The 22,516-nt window shown below is 47.7% G+C and overlaps 1 protein-coding gene across 5 annotated transcripts in view; it reads left to right on the top strand.

Moving 5' to 3' along the window:
• The first annotated feature begins 2,920 nt into the window (after positions 1-2,920).
• Positions 2,921-22,516, top strand: part of FANCM (FA complementation group M) — a 60,651-nt gene continuing 41,055 nt past the window's right edge. For 2 of the 5 annotated variants that reach the window (XM_085871427.1, XM_085871426.1), the window contains exons 1-4: positions 2,921-3,699; positions 9,077-9,249; positions 15,202-15,279; positions 22,328-22,486. In XM_085871427.1, the coding sequence (XP_085727553.1) occupies positions 3,126-3,699; positions 9,077-9,249; positions 15,202-15,279; positions 22,328-22,486 (984 nt within the window). In that variant the 5' untranslated portion in view covers positions 2,921-3,125. Of the gene's footprint in view, positions 3,700-9,076; positions 9,250-15,201; positions 15,280-15,831; positions 16,000-22,327; positions 22,487-22,516 lie in introns of those variants that run through there. The other 3 variants (XM_085871430.1, XM_085871428.1, XM_085871431.1) reach the window with 3 other exon arrangements.

Here is a 22,516-nt window from a genome sequence, read left to right as displayed (position 1 = left end):
CGGTTCTATAATACCTTCTTCCAGTAATCGCTTGGTCTCAGAAGTGATGAAGTTCATATCAGCAGTGGTATATCGTCACGATTTGATCGCTATCGGTTTACAGTCTGGCGACAAGTTAGCAAACAGCAGGGGGGACGATACCTCTGCGGTGGTCAGAGCATTTAGAATTAGATGAGGTTTGCTTCCTCCAAAGGGTATTTCGACGCTCGTGTGCTGCTTGAGGACATTATGACCCAGAATTACGTCTGCGCATAAATCACGAAGCACCAGTACCCTTACATCCCGATGCGTGTACCCTTTTACGTCCAATTCAACATTGCAGTACCCTCGTACGCGGGACTGTAGTGATGTGGCGGCCATGCATACCGTATTGTCTGTCGGGTGGATTATCCATTTCCTGCCCTTCGCTAGTGAGCTGTTGACGAAACTTTCAGAGCTACCTGTATCAATCAGAGCCTCAGCCATATGCCCGTTAATTCGCACGTTGATGATAGCCTTGGTGATTCCCCGGTGAGGCTGCAGTTAGTTTCTTTTGTGAGTAGAGAGCCGCAGAAGTGGGTTTATTTCTCCTTAGAGTAGATTTGCATACCCTGGCATAATGCCCTTTCTTGGCACAATTCATGCATGTGGCATCTCTGGCGGGGCATTTGTTGCGGAGGTGTCTTTTATACCCACAAAAGAAGCATTTACCAACCGAAGTAGTTGCTGAGGAGTTTGACGAGGTCTGGGTATCCGATTCCTTGGGTTTTTCTCCATCCTCAGTGTCAGGGGTGCCCTGAGGGGTTCCTTGAGTTTCCACCATAGCGGCGTTCATTAGCAGCATCGGTGTCCCATATGACTCAGATTGCTGCTGTGCCGTATCCATTGCTCGAGCCTGGTCGGCTACCTTTTCAAGAGTGGGTTGCGCTTTCTCCAGTAAGCGTTGCCGTATGGGGGCTGACCTGAGCCCTTGGATGAACGCTTCTCTGGTCGCTTCATCTCGATGTTCCTCGGCGGTTACGGCCCGGAAACTGCAGTCTTTTCCCAACTGCCTCAGAGCTTGCAGGAACTGATCGATTGTATCCCCGGCTGCTTGCTTGCGTGTGTTGAGAAGATGTCGTATGTACACCTCGTTCTTGCGCCTCACGTAGAGCGCCCGCAGCACGTCGATCGCTGCATCGTAGGTGTCACACTCCGAGAAGAGCCTGAATACACTGGGCGAGACATGATTCACAAGGGCGGCCAATTTGTCGGCTCCCTCTTCGATGATGGTCAGATAGTGTGAGAAGGAACGGAACCAATGCGACCATTTCATTTCCGAGTCAGTCGCGTTTGGGTCTGCGTCGAACCTCTCCGGTTTGTAGATCTTGTCCATCGTTGGTTGAGAGAGCCGAGGGAATCAAGTGGAATAAATTGAAATGAAAGCGAGAGAAAAACCTTCAGAGTGTGGGCTTTATTCCACTTGATTGAAGCCGCTTCTACGGGCACATCAGGGGATACAGGTGCAGCTAGGAGTACATATGTAGCAATGTATACACATGCAGTTGATCACCGCAAAATAAATCAGCATAAGCACGGAGTCCGATATACTCTCAATTCCCACCATTCAACGAGCACCAAGTGGACCGCCGCCGTAAATGGCAATGCCCCAGGGACAATCCCCCCGACCGCGCGGAATCTTGGCTTTATCTATCCCGTGCACGAGCCGCGCGACATGTGATCACGCGTCACGACCTTCAATTCACCACATAGGTATTAAAAATAAATTGCGAATAATCGAAACTGCGAATAATATCGAACTTCCGGGTCACGCACGTACGGGCACGTGAGAGCGAAGAAACGGCCTGTATGGTTTATTTATTTATTATAATAATAATTTTTTTTTTTTTACGGGCACGTACTAGTCTATCTATAATTCCAGCAATCTCTGTGTGTCTGTCTGTCTGTGACCGCTGTTTCTCGACAATTACTGGTCTGATCTAATTGAAACTTACCAGGTATATTGCTGGGGACCTGTGGATGTGCCTTTTCGAAGTTTGATATCAATCGGACAAGTGGTTCCCAAGTTACGGCCATTTATCTGTCGACCAATGACAGGACATGGTGCTATGACGTCACGATTGACGTCACAATAATTTTTTTTTTTGATATGTCACAATTGACGCTGGGGACCTGATTATGTGCCTTTTCAAGGTTTCATATCGTTGTTCTTTTTCCGTTTCAGCTGTTTCCCAAGTTATGGCTATTTATTTACCAAACCAATGACAGGACACGGTGTTATGATGTCACAAGTTTTTTTTTTTTTGAAATTGAAACAAAGGTTTTTTTTTGTTTTTTTTTGCACATACGTGACGCGAGAGCGAAGGAACGGCCTGTGTGGTTGTTGTTTCTGGCACGTGGTTTGAAAGTTTAAAAAAAAAATTTTGCACGTACGGGCACACACCTACGAGCACGCACCTACGGGCATGCACTCGTTAAAAATAACCAGGATTTTTTTTTTAATTTCCCAGTAACAATTGACGCAGCTATCAGTTGCCTATACACCGCCCAAATAAATGTATACGTTAGAAGGACGTGTTGCATGTTGGGAAGAAAATCGATCGTAGGGCGGGTACTCTGCTTGTGTGTATGAAACACCTCGGTGATGTCGATGCTTTCCCCGCTCTTCCCGCCGTGAATTTGGGGTTTGATAAATTGATAGAGTTATTAATGCGGTGTAGACGCAGGCAGGCTTGGTGGGTGAAATGGCCTCCTCAAACGTCCAAGCTCATTCTGTATCCCGGGTGTAGTCAGTGATCTGAGATCGTTACCGATAGTTATTTAATCGTTTGCTGAAGAGGACGTGAATGTTATTGAGACGAAATGTAATATACACTTCGAATCATGAAAAACACGAGCCTGAAGTAAAAGTCGAAAAACAACAACCAGCTTCCGGATCGAGGCGACATCGTCCGGGCCTCGCCAAATCAGTTTGGAGTCGCTCTGATTGATGTTCCCACAAGTTATCAACACATAAACGTGAGTCGAGGTTTTGGGAAGAATCGTGATGATGATGATGATGATGGAGTTTGGGACGTCACGTGACGCTCACGCCGTGCTCCGATCGTCCGGATGTTGATTTTTTGCTCGACGAGGCCTGAGGCACCATGAGCGCGGGGTCTCGGCAGCGAACGCTCTTCCAGACTTGGGGCACCAAGCTCGGATCCACGACTTCCGACAACGGCAGAGCCCGCGACGCAGGGCAGCACCGCAGGTACAGCCACCGGCCCAATGACGGCAGTCGACGTTCGGCAGAGACACGAAGCACCGCCATCCTCAACGACGATGAAGACGACTTGCTGCTATTGGAAGCCATTGATGCGGCGGAGAGCGAGACCAAGGTGCTCCATGACGGTCCACCCGTTAGCTGTCGAGATGTCCAGGACGTGCCGGGCTTTGACCTGGAAGCCGGAGATATCTGGATCTACCCGACGAACCTGCCCCTGCGTCAGTACCAGCTGAACATCGTGGAACGAGGACTCTTTGCAAACACGCTGGTCTGTCTACCTACGGGTCTCGGCAAGACGTTCGTGGCGGCGGTGGTCATGTACAACTTCTACCGCTGGTATCCTAGTGGGAAGGTAGCTTTCCTGGCACCGACCAAGCCGCTGGTGGCTCAACAGGTTGCCGCCTGCTATGACGTCATGGGAATTCCTCAACGACACATGGCTGAGATGACTGGTATATGGTTGTTTTTTTTTTTTTTAATATTGTATCGAGTGATGAAAAAAAAAAAAAAACGAAAGCATTTTATGTTTGCACACACACCTTGCTCTCTTGCGAAAAAAATTCTACTTGACTCGTGTGATTAATATGTTATAATGTGAACTGTCTGTCCTCGGAAGAGAAGCTCATCTTGCTTACAATGCTCTTGTCAAACTCACTGGTGAATTGTAAGTTGTGCGTCACATGGTCTGAGGGTGTTACAATTTGATGGTGGGTAGTTGTGGGGTGGCAGGATAGCCGGAGAGGTCGTTAGGGTCTGCGTTCGAATCCCGATCTAGCTATGAACCGTCTGCCTGGGGTTTCACAGGTGGGGTGATTCGTCGATACATGTGCCGTCCCTCGGATGGACATTAAAACTGTCCCGTCTGGCAGTATGACTTGGTTGATGTTGAAGATCCCGTGGAGTTGGTGTGAAATTGGTGAGCTATCCCAACATGAAACACAACCTACCAGACCCGCACAGGACGCCTTGGCCAATATTCCACTGAGCCCATGGCAACTTTAATCAGCATCTTTAGCCGCGTCTCGCGTGGTGAAAGCTGGCTCTAAGAGAGCTCCGCGTTCTTATTTTTCTTTTTCTTCTTCTTCTTTTGGCTCCATCAAGGCACGTGACGAAATATCGGAAGTTGTTGTTTTTTAGCAGCGTCTCGCTAAGCTAAGCGAGACGCTGCTCATAGAGAGCTCGGCGTTGTTGTTGTTCTTCTTCTTGTTCTTGTTCTTCTTCTTGTGAAGACAAAACCTTAATCTCTTGGACTCGGCTCTTGTATATACAAGATCCGGATCTCCTTAAATACTGAGCACATGTACACATCCTCGCATTGACGGTGCCTTTTGAGAGCGGCTATCATGAACTTTTAAATATATTCGGACATTTGCTTTAAAGTTTCGAAAAGTTCACGTTACTATTTAAGGATTATTCCATATATCGTATTGTAATTTCGTAAATACACAATATATCGTAAATACGTAAATACATTATGATGCGTTTCGCTATTGGCTTGATGAAGGCACATGACGAAATATCGGAAGTTGTTTTTTTTTTATCCGACAAAACCTTTAGGATGCTGCTCGTGGACACATTTGTCCTTGTGTATATATAATAGGGGGCAACCATTTGATATCTGGGGAGGGGGGAGGGTGAGGGCTTGGGGGAGCTGGTTTTTTTTTAAAATAAATAAATTAACATTAATGACGTTATGTGAAAAAATACATTTTGTTTGGGATTGCGACAGAAAAAAATATTTAAGTTCTGGAAAAAAATCCATGCAGCCCCACCCCCACCTCCTAGATAACGAATGGTTGCCCCTGAAACTCATGCACTTGACAGCCTGGCACTAGCTGATGTCACCGAGTGGGTACATTGTATTTTCCTTGGAGTATTTCCAGGTCACTGATGCACTTTATACTTTCACTTGAGTTTGAGAGACAGCTTGTTTATTATGAAAAGAGTAGCAGATATTCGTGAATTTTTCTCCAGGTGGCTACACAAGTTAAAAGTCAGGGTTGAAGATGATATATTTATGGATTTTGGTAGCTCTGAATCCTGCTTATTTGTGGTCCTTCAACCCATTTACTTTATTTCTATAAAAAATCACTGAATGTTCAGTGTAATGTTTTACAGTTACATTTATTTAATTCAATTCCATTTCTAAATGTTTAATGACAGAATGTGTCTATAAGCAGGATGCTATAAGAATATTTTCTACCTTCCTAGATTTAGACCCTTTGGAAAAGAAACTTGATTGCTATTGACCGCTTCTGTGCCACCTTTGACAATTTAGGTGGCTTTTTGGTAGTTCTGGATAAATTGCCATGTATTTAGTTATGACAAATTATAATGGAGCTCATAGATTTGCAATTATGTGTCTCTCAAGTGGATGGAGACTCAGAGAACACAGGGGTCAGGGGGTACAGTGGAGGTGTTGCATTGTAGTTTTGGCCTGCCAGTATAGGAAGAATGTGACCTAGTTCCAACCACAAACCCCACATGGCACTGTATCCATAGATCACACTGTCTGTCTGTCAGCAACAGCCTTCCCAAGTTACTTTGGAAGGCTGGTCAGGACCCCTGCACAAATTAGAATGGGGGGGGGGATATCATATGTTGTATCCCTCCCCCCCTAATATTACACAGGAAAATAAAATTATCCCTATGTTTACTTTCTTATTGTGTTTGCAGGATATCGATCATGAACATCCTTTACCAGATATATACTGTCACAAAACTAAAATCACACTATCAGCGCCCCTCCCCTTTCCCCCCACCGTAACCCCACCCCGTGGCGTCTGAGCCACCTATGCTTTTAGCCGCAGACACTGGCTCTAAGAGAGCTCTGCGTTGTTCTTCGTCTTCTTGTTCTTGTTGTTCTGGTGAAGACAAAACCTTTGAACGTCATGATGTTATATTTGTAACGTCATGACATTATGTGTGCATGTGTAAGAGAGAGGAGTAGCAGAGGGAGGGAGGCAGAGGAAAGGAGATGGAGAAAAATGGAGGCAGACAGAGACGGTGATAGGGCAGGCTGAGAGGGAGGCAGGCAGCAAGGCAAGCAAGGAGGCAGGCAGGGAGAGAGGCAGCAGTCAGATAAGTAGGGAGGCAGGCAGGGAGGCAAGATAGAGGGAAACATAGCAAGGACATTGACTGGTGGAACGACGTAGTTCTTGCACAATTTTGTGCTTGTTTCTTCTTCTTCTTCTTGTTCTGGTGAAGACACAACCTTTAGGACGTGGCTCTTGGACACATTTGTCCTTGTTTTTCTCACAGAAGCCTCTTGCACTCAAATTGTGAATTCTTTATAACTGTAAAGCCCTTTTTCTACACTTGGCATATGTGGCTCGGAGACACTGATACTGAAAACAGCACGTGTAAATCATTACGTGATGTGCTGCTTACATACCAGTATAGGTGTTACCTGACTGGGTAGATTAAAATAGAACTAGTACGGGCCCGTAGGGGCGGGCCCATAGGTGCGTGCCCGTAGGTGAGTGCCAGTATGTGCAACCTCTCTATCTCTATCTCTATCATCTCTATCTCTATCATCTCTATCTCTATCTCTATCTCTATCTCTATCTCTATCTCTATCTCTATCTCTATCTCTATCTCTATCTCTATCTCTATCTCTATCTCTATCTCTATCTCTATCTCTATCTCTATCTCTATCTCTATCTCTATCTCTATCTCTATCTCTATCTCTATCTCTATCTCTATCTCTATCTCTATCTCTATCTCTATCTCTATCTCTATCTCTATCTCTATCTCTATCTCTATCTCTATCTCTATCTCTATCTCTATCTCTATCTCTATCTCTATCTCTATCCCTATCCTCGAAAAGACACATCCACGGGTCCCCAGCAATATTCCTGGCAAGTTTCAATCGTGCAAAAGAAATAATAAAAAATAAATAAATAAACATTAATTGTGATGTCACGAATGATGTCATAGCACCGTGCCCTGTCATTGGTCGACAGATAAATGGCCATAACTTGGGAACCGCTCGTCCGATTAATATCAAACCTTGAAAAGCACATCCGCGGGGCCCCGGCAATATTCCTGGCAAGTTTCAATCAGATCAGACCGTCGATCGTGCAAAAAAAAAAAAAAACCAAGTCTTGCCAAAAGGTGACCACGTGTGACTTCTTTAAGGTCATACTGAGGTGAACAGAGCTACTATCCACCAGGAGCGACTCCTTGAGGAATATCTGCCTACGAGAGATTCCGATGAGAATCGTTCTACAGAGTAACCATGAAAAATATGTGTTTGCCTCATAACATAACCAAATGACGTCATCATGTCTCAAGCTTGACATATCTAGAAAGCACTCATCGAGGTGTTCAATTTGAGGTACTACACGATATGGTTCCTAAAACTTGAAAATTTGACCTTGGGGTCAAATATGTTTGACCTCAGGCTCTAACCATGAAGGTCAAGGCCAATCGCCACCAAAAACTAATCAGCTGAGCGCCAGACCATATACTACATTCCCATAAAGTTTGGAGACGATTAGATTAAAATTACTCAAAAAATAAGGGTTTCGTCGACTCCCCTGATTTGCGACAAAGTGACCTTGACCTTCAAAATTTTATGCGCTGAAAGGGACCTCTCTATCGGCCTCTGATATGCGAAGTTCCAAAAATTTCCAGTGATAACTGTGCTCTGCAGAGTGATTTATACGTGATTACACACAAAAAAAAAAAACATGAAGGTCAAGTCCAATCGCCACCAAAAATTAATCAGCTGAGCGCCAGACCATGAACTATATTCCCATGAAGTTTGAAGACGATCCGATCAAAATTACTCAAAAAATAAGGGTTTCGTCGACTCCCCTGATTTGCGACAGTGACCTTGACCTTTGACCTTGACCTTCAAAATTTTGTGTGCTGAAAGGGACCTCTATAGGCCTCTGATGTGCGAAGTTACAAAAATTTCCAATGATAACTGTGCTCTGCAGAATTTTTTATATGTGATTACAGACAAAAAATAAAAATAAAAACATACAAGCTGACTAACATATCTTGCAAAAACTTCGTTTTGGCAAGATAAAAATAATAATTATAAAAAATAAATAAACATTAATTGCGACGTCATTCGTGATGTCATAGCACCGTGTCTTGTCATTGGTCGACAGATAAATGGCCGCAACTTGGGAACCGCTCGTCCGATCGATATCAAACCTTGAAAAGGCACATCCGCGGGTCCCCGGCAATATTCCTGGCAAGTTTCAATCAGATCGGACCGGCGGTCATCGAGCAACAGCGGTCACAGACAGACAGACAGACAGACAGACACACAGAGATTGCTGTAATTATAGATAGATGAGATAAACACCCAGTTTGTGGAATAAACCATGGCAGTGGATGGTGTAATGGAGTTGATAAATCACAGAAGGCTCTGTTCACATGGGCATCTGTGTCAAACGCTAAATGAAACAAATGAATAAATGGACCTTCTGGTACCTACACCCCAAAGAAGAGTCCCCTCCCCTTAAAGGAAAGGGTCTCTCACCATCAACATGGATTTTGGAGTTCCACTGTTGATAGGATGGAGGAACATTCCAAGACTATCTTTTGCTCCGACAAATGGTTAATTCCCAAAACGTCGGCTTCCACTTGCTTCACACAGTGTTTAACATACCTCGATCAACGTCCTGTTGATTTCATCCACTGTTCTGTTCTACCTGTCTGCCCACGGAGATCAACACTAACCTTCATTAGCAAGAGTCGTTCTTCATTCTGCAAAATGTAGTTTTGTGGAAGTTATTTTAAGAGTTTTTTCTTTCAACTGGGTTGAACTATTTGAGGTCCATTGTACCAAATACCCATGATACTTTGCAGGAAGCACTGCAGCTGCTGATCGGTGGCGTCTCTGGCAATCTTGTCGGGTGTTTTTCCTGACGCCACAGGTTATGATGAATGATCTGTCACGAGGAGCTTGTCCCGGGGTCGCCATTCGCTGCCTGGTGGTTGACGAAGCTCATAAAGCCTTAGGAAACCATTCTTACTGTCAGGTATGTATATGCCCTGCATGAATACCTTTGGTTTATGGAATTATTTCAGAAAATCTTTGGAAAGGACTTTGCTAATGCTGATATGAATGTATCATGCACATGTGGAGTTTAAAACCTAAAATGAAAGAATGAGCATTTACAAATTGTTGAATCATTTGTATTTTCCATCTGACCATGATGCTGGGATCCCAGGTTCAAATCCCATGTACTGTGTTGAAATTTCCATGAAATAATGTCATTGCAATCGATGGTAAACTGCCTGTGCTTCTGCTGAAATATCGTTGCCTTTCGAGCTCGCCTGTTCAAAGAACAGAGAGCTATAGCGATACCCTCGGCGTCAGCGTGAGCGTGAACGTGAAAATGTTAAAGTTTTTGGTGCAAGTTATTTAAAAGCTTGCCATTCATTTAATATGTGTACTAGGATGCTGATATTTGGCATGGAGGTTCCTTTGGGGTATATTATTGGTGTAGTGAAGTGGAAATTAAAAAATAATTTCAAATTTTGACCTGTTTTGAACTTAACTTTTTTGTAGCACATCAATGTTAAAGTTTTTTTCCTTTCCAATGTTTTTATCTACCACACTTTTTTACTGCTTACAATATACAAATACATATTGTTACGGTTGTGGAAATTCGCATTACACCATAAAGAGTCCTCAGGTGAGATATCTCGATAGGTCCATGTGTAGTTAGCCCAAACCCGTTGTATAGAGGGAATTTATGTGATCCATCTGGGCTGCGACGCTTTGAGTTAGCCATTTTTCTGTTCTATCTTTTATTTCAAACAAACAGTATCTCAACAACCACGCCATCCCCACCACAGCGCCAACCACACTACAACCACGCCACCTCCACCACCTACGCTACCACATCTTCACCACCCGCCATTCAATAAGCCCCGTGCGGTTATGATCTCCGCGGAGGAACAAAAACCACCAACGATGCTCGGGGGTTTTTGCTGCCTGTTTCTCCCGTCTAAATTCTCCGCGCTCGGTGTGGTGGAAGTGCGATCCGAGCCGGGGGTCAAAGGTGAGAAAAGGTGGGGGCCTCTTTTTGGGGGAATAATTCTCTGGCCCCGAGCCAAAAACTGACTCCCTCGGCCCCCGCACGGGGCGGGGTGGAGGGAGAGCGAGAGGGAACGCCCCCCTTCGAGAGGCTTCTCCAAGAAGCTCGAAGGGAGGCGGGGCCAAAAACGGGGCGGAGCCCCGCGCTACAAAAGGCGGATAGCAGGGACCTTGAGCTAGTTTTAGTCTTCGAGGCTTCCTGTCTGAGAGTTTTATTTTTCGAGGCTTCCTATCTCCTCGAGAGTTCCTGTGTTCTTCGGGTTGTTTGAGCTTCTGGGCTGGACGTCGTCGTCTTCTTGGCGCTGCTTGTCTTGTCGGGGGAAGAGGTCCTGCGCTCGCGGCTTGGCGAGCGGCCTGTCAACGGAGGCACGGACGGGAGACGCGGCTGCGCCGGTTGTGAGGCGGACCTGCGCGTCCGGACGAGGAGTGCCGGAGAGGGTTCGCGGGCCGTGAGAGAGGTCGGGGCCAGGCGCGACCACGCTGGCGGTCGTGGGAGAGGGACTCACCAGCCACGAAAAGGGAAGTCGCGACTTCTTTTCTTTTTCCTTTGCTTTTTGTTTAAATGCTTGTGGTGGCGCCGTCCGTAATGTAGAACTGCGTAAGTGTTGCCGTGTGTCGGTCGTAGTCGGTAGTATCTATTTTTTACGTGCCTTTTACTGTGACTGAATATACGTGCTTGCTTTGTGTCTGCGTGTGTAAATAAAATGCTTGCTTGTTGAACTGTTCCCGCTCTGCTTCGTCTCCTTTCTTTTTATTAACTCTCCATCCTGCATCGCGTAAGAGATTGGTAGTGGGTGTAAGTTCCCGGTAACTAATCTGAACCGTCGAGGTCGACGATAACTCCGCTCGGTTATCTCTGCAGTACGGAATGAACCGCTTAAGCCAGTGGTTCTTAACCTTTTTATGTGCTCGTACCCCTTGAGCTTTCATATTTCCCCGTACCCCCTGCCTAAAAATTTCTTGTTAGTTATTTATTATTGTTATTATTATTGGAATTTAAGTACTATACAGTATTGAATTTGATGCCATTTTTTGTACCCCCTGCTTTGATGCTTCGTACCTCCGGTTAAGAACCACTGGCTCAAGCGGTTCGTGTCTGAAGTCGACCTGCGGCGAGGTACGATCGCCCGATTAACCAAGTCAAAGACGTGCAAATGTCAGACGTGCAAAAGATAATTTATATATTGACTGCTTTTGACATTTACATGTGGTACATGCTTGGGAGCCTCATTGGAATGCATTGCTGTCTGCGCTGTCACTGATGATTCACCAATAAGTGATAAAACAGCTCCTGCAGCTGAGGGGTTGTGTCACATTGGGATTCTCGTGTGTGCACCATTTGTGAATGTCTTCATAGCTGTGGAGGAACTCTTTGAAGGGTTTGAAACAGCAAAGCGCTTACCTTGGGTAGGCCTTCTTGGTTGCTTTATGCAGCTTCTTCAGCGAGAAGAGCATGAGAGGTGTCATTTTATTTATATTATCCTTGCCACCTGGGTTTAGTTGATTAGGTGAGAGCTGATTGGCTATTCCTTCCATTCATAGGTGAGATGTGGTTTGGGTCTCTCTTTATTTTATATATTTATATATATATATATATATATATATATATATATATATATATATATATATATATATATATATATATATTGTTACGTTTGAGGGGGGTATGCATTCAAAGGGTAATTAGGATGTTTAATTAGGTATGCCATGCTGTTCGAGTTTTACCAGGATCTCGATGTAATAAGTAGCAATTCAGTGGTGATAAGTTGTCTAGTAAATGTCCATTTCTTCAAGGGGGAAATGGTAATTGTCGCGTAATTAGTTAGGGAAACGGGTTAGGGTAAGTGTGTCTTCGTAAACCCCTTTTAGTATTCCGTGGAGGCTTGCCGTGACGTCACAGGACAGTGCTGCGGATGGCTCCGCCCCGTGATCACGATTGGCGGAAGGCGACGGCAGAGGGCCAATAAACGGCTCGATTGGAAGTGACAAGGATGGGAGGATAAAAAGGTTCTGTTCGGGGAAAACGGGTGGGAGGAAGAAGAGCGGTAAAGAAAAACCGTTTTGGTGGAGGCTGTTGTGCTGGGAGCATGCTGTTTGTTGGGCTGATTCGATCCTGGATTTGATCGTGTCTCGTGGCCTTGCTGTACCTCGTGCCTCACCTTGGTTGGCTCTGGGGTTCTGCTGGCTTGGAGCACGGGGTCGAACGGCGGGCGGACCTGCCTCCCTCTCCTGCTCGCAACTTGGCGCCAGAACTGGCAACCTGGCGGCTCTGAGCGGACTTGGGCCGACACCAGGAGGTCAACAGCACCACGGTGTCTCCTGCCCCTGACGAGCGCAACGCCAGCTCGTCCACCGCCAATCCAGGGACTGTTGCGTTTACACCACGGGCCAGCCTGACCACCAGGACCAGCTACTGTGTGTGTGTGTGTGTGTGTGTGTGTGTGTGTGTGTGTGTGTGTGTGTGTGTGTGTGTGTGTGTGTGTGTGTGTGTGTGTGTGTGTGTGTGTGTGTGTGTGTGTGTGTGTACCTGGTGCCTTAGAGGGTTTGAGGTTTGTATATCCATTGGAATTGTTTGTGTTTTCCCCACGCCCGAACCCACACCACCATCCCGTCGAATCACCCCGGATCCCTCTTCTTGCCGAGTCTTGTTATTTCTGGTTAGAGAAATAAACGTTATCAACTCAGTGAAAAGCGACTCGTGCCACCTTCCTCGTCCCGTTTGCGGTAGAGCGATTAAAACCGCCATCTTTGGGTTATAAATAAATAAACCGCCTCCATCGTTTCGGCTCATTCTACGTTGGCGGGACTGTTCAAGTCCCGTGGACGTCACAATAAATATATATATATATATGTATTTATTTATGTATATATGTATATATTTTTTTTAATATGTGTATACACGTGCGTGCCCGTACGTGCAAAAAAAAAAAAAAAAAAAAAAAAAAAAAAACCTTTCAAACCACTTGCCAGAAACAACCACACAGGCCGTTCCTTCGCTCTCGCGTGCCCGTATTTGTGTGGCCGTTTCAGCCGCACGACGCCTTGCCTCGCGTTCAGTGTTGTCGGCCAAGCGAGCGGCTCGTGCTTCGTCAGATTCCATTGCGCGTGTACGACGCGCAGCTTCGTTCCTTTGCTGTCGTAAACGACAACTGGATTGGGGCATTGTGTTTAAGAAAATCGAGAAAGAAATCGAGAAAGTACAGAAATCGAGAAAGAAACAATACAGTAAGTCGTCACTATCCGGAAGTCTGGAAGTTAAGTCCTCACTGTCCGGAAGTTCGCATATCGCAGTTACGATTCTTCGCAATTTAGTTTTAATAGCCAATTATTCAATTAGCACCAACGTATTTTGCCTTTTCGCAATGTCATTGCAAGGAAAAAACACAAAGAGAAGAGAAGAGAAAAAAGAAGAAAGAAAACGTACGTGCGTGGCCGTACATGCAAAAAAAACAAAACTTTCATACAACCACACAGGCCGTTCCTTCGTTCTCGTAAACGACGACAGCATTGGGGCATTGTGTTTATCTATAAATGTGCATAAGAAATCGAGAAATTATTAGAATACAGTAAGTCATCACTATCTGGAAGTCCGTATGTTGTAACTCGTAATGGGGAACGCGGCTGAGAATCTCTTCCCCATCGGCCACGCCTCCGCAGCAACGTGTCTCGTCATTGGTTGGCAAATAAATTGCCATAACTTGGGAAGCACTTGTCCGATTAAGCTCAAACCTTAAAGGCACATACTCGGGTCCCCAGCAATATAGCTGGCAAGTTTCAATTAGATCGGACCACTGGTTGTCGAGAAACAGCGGTCACACACACACACACACACACACACACACACACACACACACCTGGAATTATGGATAGGTGTGTGTGTCTGTGTGTGTGTGTGTGTGTGTGTGTGTGTGGTGTGTGTGTAATAACTTGCGTCTGCCTTGAAAATTCTATGGCCGCCGCAGGGACGCCCTAAGGTCACCGTGCGACATCAAATCAAAGACCGTACGGCACCCCCACTTTTTCGGTCTCCACAATTTCTAAATACCCCGTGCGGCTCCCCGAAAAATAAAAACGTATGTGACTGCTACATTGTGTGACCGTGGAAATACTGTGGCCGCCCTATAATTGCTCATGGCCGTAGATTTTGTAGATCCTACGGCCGCCGAGCCAAATGTGACTTAGGCTTTACTAGCTCGATGACAGAAGACGCCATTTGCGTTTTTGCCTTCCCCATCGTGACCCTGTTTTGAATCCCGTATGGGCATTTGCCAGCAACAAAAATGCATTCTTTTGAAAGACCTGGTTCTTTTAGGTTGTGACACTGGACTGGCGTCGCAGAGGTTTTAGATTTTGTTAGGTTGTGGATTGTAGATCTTGTAGATCCCAATGGTTGTAGTCTTGCTGTTTGGTTCTAGCGTATGGCAGCTTGGCTGCCAGGTAGCTATAATTTTTTGGAAGTGCGGCTATGCCGCTGATGCCGTGCCCCTCTACCAGTACACTGGTATCATTTTGCCAATGTCGGAAGGATGACAGGCTGACTCAAACCCACCTGGTGTGAACTCGGCAGCCAACGAGGCTTGAACTCGGGCTCCTAGGATCCTAAACCAGCACCCTAACCGTTAAGCCAACACCAGGCTTTTTAGCAAAGTAGCGAATGCACACTAAATTGATTCCAGGTATCCTGAATAACGTCGCTAAACATGATTTCTTGCAATTTGTCGTGTTTTATTTATTTATTTTGACTCTTCCTGTCCACTTGTACTTCCCAACATACACGTACATGTACACATACACATATACACACACTTCACCGTTGCATAGCATTTGTAAGTTGTAAGAGTTTGTTTACGTTTGAGCACCATTATTCTTTGTCCAACTTACCCCCCAGGTTGTGAAACAGCTGGTGGGACACACGCGGCAGTTTCGTGTGCTTGCTCTCAGTGCGACTCCAGGATCAGACGCCAAGGTGCTCCAAACATATTGTACCGGTCTCACTGATCAATCACTTCTTTAAATTGATGAATAGCATAAACTTCTGAAGAATATTTTTGATTTCACGACGGCAATAAATGTTTGTCAACAAACTGATCTTTATTTCACAGCATTGCCAAACTAAAAAAAGAACAAGTACAGGTACATTCAAAATTTGTTGCTCCTGTGCCAAATAAATAAATAACATATCCTCCAGTGCACGACATTGCCGGGCGCCTTAGGCACCCGGCGATGCCGTCGTGCAGCACGATGGGACGGAATTGCGAGGGAGCGGTGTACAATAATTGATGAATTGTGCAATTTTAATAAATAAATAATGATAAAATAATTAATTTCTTAACCAATTAGCTAATAACATACCTAAACCACCACTGTTTCAACTGAATCTGCAACTTTTTGAAAATTAAGTAATGAAACGAAAAATTAACCAATTTATCTTTTAATTAGTCAATTTAAAAAAAAAAAAACACCGTTTTTGCCAAAGCTCTTGCTCACTATTGTGCCCAAATTTCAGCTTCCTCACTCAAAGGATGGCTGAGATATCGCCCAAACAAACAAACAAGAAAACAAACAAACGGAGTGAAAACTGAGTATGCCCTTTCGGCGCACGTCATCGCCGTGGCGTCTTAGCCGCCCAGCGATGACTTTGTGCAGTGCCTGGAGATGGAATAGGGAGGGACCGTGCACAAAAATGGTTTGTTTTTTGTTTGTTTGTTTATTTATCTTTATTTATTTGTTTATTTTATCTCTATATCTATATCTATCCATCTATTGATTGATTGCGATGAGCTAACAGACATGTTTCATCAGCTCCAAAATGTCAACGAGTTTTAATTTGAGAATGCAGGTCTGACGATCGTATGGTATTTATCAGTGTACAAATTCATGTCAGAGGTCGCAAATACAAATGTATTCTTCATGAAACCAGCCTCGGTGTTGTAATGGTTAGATTGTCTGCTCTGAGTCTGGGAGGTCGGTGATTCAAACGTGCTGCTTCCTTGCTTGACGCTCAGCATCTATATATTAATACTGAAGGACCAATTTTGTGCTCCTCCTAGCGGCCGCGTCACGTTTTTCTCGGAACTGTGACCTGGACTGAAAGAAACTTCGTACCTGTAAGAGTGCATCGGACATCGTGGCAATAGTCAACCTTCAACTCTGAAGCAGAATAAACACTTTTCGTTTTACATTCGTTTACATGGCGACGTGTGACGTCACCGCTGGGAGGCGTCAGGACGTCATGACATCATCGGTCATTCGCTGACGCCATTACGTTTGTCGTCGACAGACCGTCACCGCTGCGAGGTGTAATTCCACTCCTCGAAAATAGCGTCTGCAATGTAAAACCCTCTTCTGCACATGCTGACTACCTCAGAATGTGAATTTGACACAAAAAATGTCACAAGAAACATTGTATCTTCTATCGAAATATGAATACTGAGAGAACAATTTTGTGCTCCTCCTCACGGTCGCGTCACGTTTTTCTCGGTACTGTGACCTGGACTGAAAGAAACTTTGTTCCTGTAAGAGTGCATTGCACATCGTGGCAATAGTCAAACTTTCTGAAGCAGAATAAACACTTTTCGTTGAGGCGAGGGCGGGGGATGAAGAGGCGGGGGATTAAGCGACGTGGGCAGGGAGTGAAGAGGCGGGGGGCAAGGTAAGCAAATTTTTGGGCGGGGCTAAGCAAATTGAAAGCGGGAGACGGGGGGGAATGGGGCGGGGGATGAGTGGGCGGGGGCTGGGGTGAATTAGGCGGGGTTGAGTGTGAAGTGGTGGACAGGGGGGCGGGGGCAGGTGGGGCGGGGAATCAAGAGACGGGGCGGGGAGTGAAGAGGCAGGGTCGGGGCTAGGGTAATTAAATTATTGGGTGGGGGTAAGCAAATTGAAGGCAGGGGGAATGGGGCAGGGGCGGGGATGAGTCGGTGGGGGCAAGCACGCCCTGTGCAGTCCATGTCCCTCGAGTGTGGGTGAGCTGGTGAGGGTTGTTGAATGAACGGAATCCGTCTGTGACGGGGTTTCGGCGAGTCTATATATTAATACTGAAGGACCAATTTTGTGCTCCTCCTCACGGTCGCGTCACGTTTTTCTCGGTACTGTGACCTGGACTGAAAGAAACTTCGTACCTGTAAGAGTGCATCGCACAAAGTGGCAATCGTCAAACTTCACCTCTGAAGCAGAATAACCACTTTTCGTTTACATGGCGACATGTGACGTCACTGCTGAGAGGCGTAATGACGCCATGACATCATCGGTCATTCGCTGACGTCATTACGTCTGTCGTCGACAGACCGTCACCGCTGAGAGGTGTAATTCCACTCCTCGAAAATAGCATCTGCAATATAAAACCCTCTTCTGCACATGCTGACTACCTCAGAATGTGAATTTGACAGAAAAAATGTAACAAACATTGTATCTTCTATATATATATTAATACTGAAGGACCAATTTTGTGCTCCTCCTCACGGTCGCGTCACGTTTTTCTCGGTACTGTGACCTGAGAAGTTTTGACACGGTGTTTGTACGTCAAAGTAGACACGTGCACAAATCAGGGGACTTCTTCACAAGGAGTAGTGTACAAGGACGTTTTGTAGGCCTCATTAGGTAAGGCCATGGAGTACATCGACTGGGATCCGGTTCTTACAAGAGCCGCCACTGGTTGTCATATTGGGCTCATGGAACGGAATCTGTCTGTGACGGGGTTTCGGTTAGTTTAAAATGATAGAGCACAGACAAACAATCATGAGTTGACAATACGAGCATTGCCTTTGATGGGCTTCATGGCCTCGTCCTGTTGAAGTTCCTTGTAAGGGAATGTATCTATCCTCATAAAAGGGTGTGTGTGTGCGTGCATGCGTGCGCATGTCAGTGTGTGTATCAGTGTGTTTGTCTCCTCCATAACTACAAAAGTATAAAACATAGCAGTTTGAAACTTTTGCATGCACACTAAAAAAACTCCAAGGGAGTGGAGTGTATGAGTGAAAATTGGGTGTTTTGGTTAATTGAAGCACCCCTTTTGACGATAATTAACGGCCGTATTAAATCGTATCCTTTATCAGGCGCATCCTTGGACACTCTCAGACACCTCGCTCACACTCTTTGGGGATCCGAATTTGCCATTTGGCTCGGCCTATTCAAACATGCCTCAATTTGGAAACATGATCTACTCTCATGGACCAATTAAAGTATACAATCAAAATATGGCTGGATTTGAGAATCGGATCTGGTGAACAAAATATGTGTTGAAATCTGGAGTGAAATCTGAAATTTTTAACCAATTAGCAACTTTTATAACTTAATGCCGCGCTGTTTCCCCCCTCTCCCCCGCCGTGCTGTCTTTCCCTCCCCCCCGCCGCAACGTCTCCCCCCACCCTCCCCAGCCGCAGCTTCTCCCCCTCTCGCTCTGTCTTCCCTTCCCTTCTCTCACGCTATCCTCCACCAATATTTCTTCTGAGGTCGAGGAGAGTAAAGAGTGTTCAAGAATGTACCAATTTGACAAATTGAAAGTTAAAAAAAAAATTTTTTTCATTTTTTTTTAAACAATTTTTTTAGCAGTCACAACTGCTGCTCTGATCAATTAAGTTTTCATAAAGCAATGAATCGCCAGATCATGGCAGGATAGCCGAGAAGTACGCATGCTCGCTCTTAGCTGTCTCGCCTGGGTTTGTATCCCGACTCGGTTATAAATTGTTATTCCGGTGTTTCACAGGCAGGGTGATTGATCAATATGTGTGCCGTTTTTTGGATTAAAGTTCAGCTGGGCATCACATCTGCTGGAATCCTCCTTCCTCCTCTCCCTCCCTTCACTCCCATCTCCCCTCACTCCTCACTCCCCCTCTCACCCTTCTGCCTCTCACTCTCATCCCACCCTTCTGCCTCTCTCCCCCACCCCTATCCCTCTCTCCCCCACCCCTATCCCTCTCTCCCCCACCCCTATCCCTCTCTCCCCCACCCCTATCCCTCTCTCCCCACCCCTATCCCTCTCTCCCCCACCCCTATCCCTCTCTCCCCACCCCTATCCCTCTCTCCCCCACCCCTATCCCTCTCTCCCCCACCCCTATCCCTCTCTCCCCACCCCTATCCCTCTCTCCCCCACCCCTATCCCTCTCTCTCACACCCCTATCCCTCTCTCTCACACCCCTATCCCTCTCTCTCACACCCCTATCCCTCTCTCTCACACCCCTATCCCTCTCTCTCACACCCCTATCCCTCTCTCTCACACCCCTATCCCTCTCTCTCACACCCCTATCCCTCTCTCTCACACCCCTATCCCTCTCTCTCACACCCCTATCCCTCTCTCACACCCCTATCCCTCTCTCTCACACCCCTATCCCTCTCTCTCACACCCCTATCCCTCTCTCTCACACCCCTATCCCTCTCTCTCACACCCCTATCCCTCTCTCACACCCCTATCCCTCTCTCTCACACCCCTATCCCTCTCTCTCACACCCCTATCCCTCTCTCTCACACCCCTATCCCTCTCTCTCACACCCCTCTCCCTCTCTCTCACACCCCCATCCCTCTCTCCCCCCCCCCTATCCCTCTCTCTCACACCCCCATCCCTCTCTCTCACACCCCTATCCCTCTCTCTCACACCCCTATCCCTCTCTCTCACACCCCTATCCCTCTCTCTCACACCCCTATCCCTCTCTCTCACACCCCTATCCCTCTCTCTCACACCCCTATCCCTCTCTCTCACACCCCTATCCCTCTCTCTCACACCCCTATCCCTCTCTCTCACACCCCTATCCCTCTCTCTCACACCCCTATCCCTCTCTCTCACACCCCTATCCCTCTCTCTCACACCCCTATCCCTCTCTCTCACACCCTTATCCCTCTCTCCCACACCCCTATCCCCTCTCTTTCCCCCACCCTATCTCCCTCTCTCTCCCCCACCCTATCCCCTCTCTCTCCTCCACCCCTATCCCTCTCTCTCCCCCACCCCTATCTCTCTCCCCCACCCTATCCCCTCTCTCTCCCCCACCCTATCCCCCTCTCTCTCCCCCACCCTATCCCCCTCTCTCTCCCCCACCCTATCCCCTCTCTCTCCCCCACCCTATCCCCTCTCTCTCTCCCCCACCCTATCCCTCTCTCTCTCCCCCACCCTATCCCCTCTCTCTCTCCCCCACCCTATCCCCTCTCTCTCTCCCCACCCTATCCCCTCTCTCTCTCTCCCCACCCTATCCCCTCTCTCTCTCCCCCACCCTATCCCCTCTCTCTCTCCCCCACCCTATCCCCTCTCTCTCTCCCCCACCCTATCCCCTCTCTCTCTCCCCCACCCTATCCCCTCTCTCTCTCCCCCACCCTATCCCCTCTCTCTCTCCCCCACCCTATCCCCTCTCTCTCTCCCCCACCCTATCCCTCTCTCTCTCCCCCACCCTATCCCTCTCTCTCTCCCCCCACCCTATCCCCTCTCTCTCCCCCACCCTATCCCCTCTCTCTCTCCCCCACCCTATCCCTCTCTCTCCCCCACCCTATCCCCTCTCTCTCTCCCCCACCCTATCCCCTCTCTCTCTCCCCCACCCTATCCCCTCTCTCTCTCCCCCACCCTATCCCCTCTCTCTCTCCCCACCCTATCCCTCTCTCTCTCCCCACCCTATCCCCTCTCTCTCTCCCCCACCCTATCCCCTCTCTCTCTCCCCCCACCCTATCCCCTCTCTCTCTCCCCCACCCTATCCCCTCTCTCTCCCCCACCCTATCCCTCTCTCTCTCCCCCACCCTATCCCTCTCTCTCTCCCCCCACCCTATCCCCTCTCTCTCTCCCCCACCCTATCCCCTCTCTCTCTCCCCCACCCTATCCCCTCTCTCTCTCCCCACCCTATCCCCTCTCTCTCTCCCCCACCCTATCCCCTCTCTCTCTCCCCACCCTATCCCCTCTCTCTCTCCCCACCCTATCCCCTCTCTCTCTCCCCCACCCTATCCCCTCTCTCTCTCCCCCACCCTATCCCCTCTCTCTCCCCACCCTATCCCCTCTCTCTCTCCCCCACCCTATCCCCTCTCTCTCTCCCCCACCCTATCCCCTCTCTCTCCCCCACCCTATCCCCTCTCTCTCTCCCCCACCCTATCCCCTCTCTCTCTCCCCCACCCTATCCCCTCTCTCTCTCCCCCACCCTATCCCCTCTCTCTCTCCCCCACCCTATCCCCTCTCTCTCTCCCCCACCCTATCCCCTCTCTCTCCCCCACCCTATCCCCTCTCTCTCTCCCCCACCCTATCCCCTCTCTCTCTCCCCCACCCTATCCCCTCTCTCTCTCCCCCACCCTATCCCCTCTCTCTCTCCCCCACCCTATCCCCTCTCTCTCCCCCACCCTATCCCCTCTCTCTCCCCCCACCCTATCCCTCTCTCTCTCCCCCACCCTATCCCCTCTCTCTCTCCCCCACCCTATCCCCTCTCTCTCTCCCCCCACCCTATCCCCTCTCTCTCCCCCACCCTATCCCCTCTCTCTCTCCCCCACCCTATCCCCTCTCTCTCTCCCCCACCCTATCCCCTCTCTCTCTCCCCCACCCTATCCCCTCTCTCTCTCCCCCACCCTATCCCTCTCTCTCTCCCCCACCCTATCCCCTCTCTCTCTCCCCCACCCTATCCCCTCTCTCTCCCCCACCCTATCCCCTCTCTCTCTCCCCCACCCTATCCCCTCTCTCTCTCCCCCACCCTATCCCCCTCTCTCCCCCACCCTATCCCCTCTCTCTCTCCCCACCCTATCCCCTTCTCTCTCCCCCACCCTATCCCCTTCTCTCTCCCCCACCCTATCCCCTTCTCTCTCTCCCACCCCTATCCCTCTCTCCCACCCCTATCCCTCTCTCCCACCCCTATCCCTCTCTCCCACCCCTATCCCTCCCTTTCATCCCTCATATTCCTGTCAGCGAAGCGACGGGTTGTATTTGCTAGTTAAATAATAAAAGGGAGATATTCACTTTGTTAGCCTGCAGTTGGAATATCTCATACTGTCGATGCAGAAATATTCTTTTGAAAAATGTGTTCTACAGTACAAATACTGAAGTAGTCATTCTTGTCTCCTTGCAGTCCGTGCAGCAGGTTTTGACAAACCTCCTCATTTCGCACGTGGAAATCCGATCGGACGATTCGCCCGACATTGTGCCATTCTCCCATCAGCGCAGTGTAGAGAAGCACGTTATTCCACTGGGGGAAAGGTTGTCGGCACTCCGGGATAGCTATCGCAAGGTGAATTTATATATATATATATTTTATTTC

Source organism: Eptatretus burgeri, chromosome 2 (genome assembly GCF_056783735.1).
Source record: "Eptatretus burgeri isolate ZD-2024b chromosome 2, Ebu_testis_v1, whole genome shotgun sequence".
NCBI lineage: Eukaryota > Metazoa > Chordata > Myxini > Myxiniformes > Myxinidae > Eptatretus > Eptatretus burgeri.
This window is presented reverse-complemented; position numbering and strand designations above follow the sequence as displayed.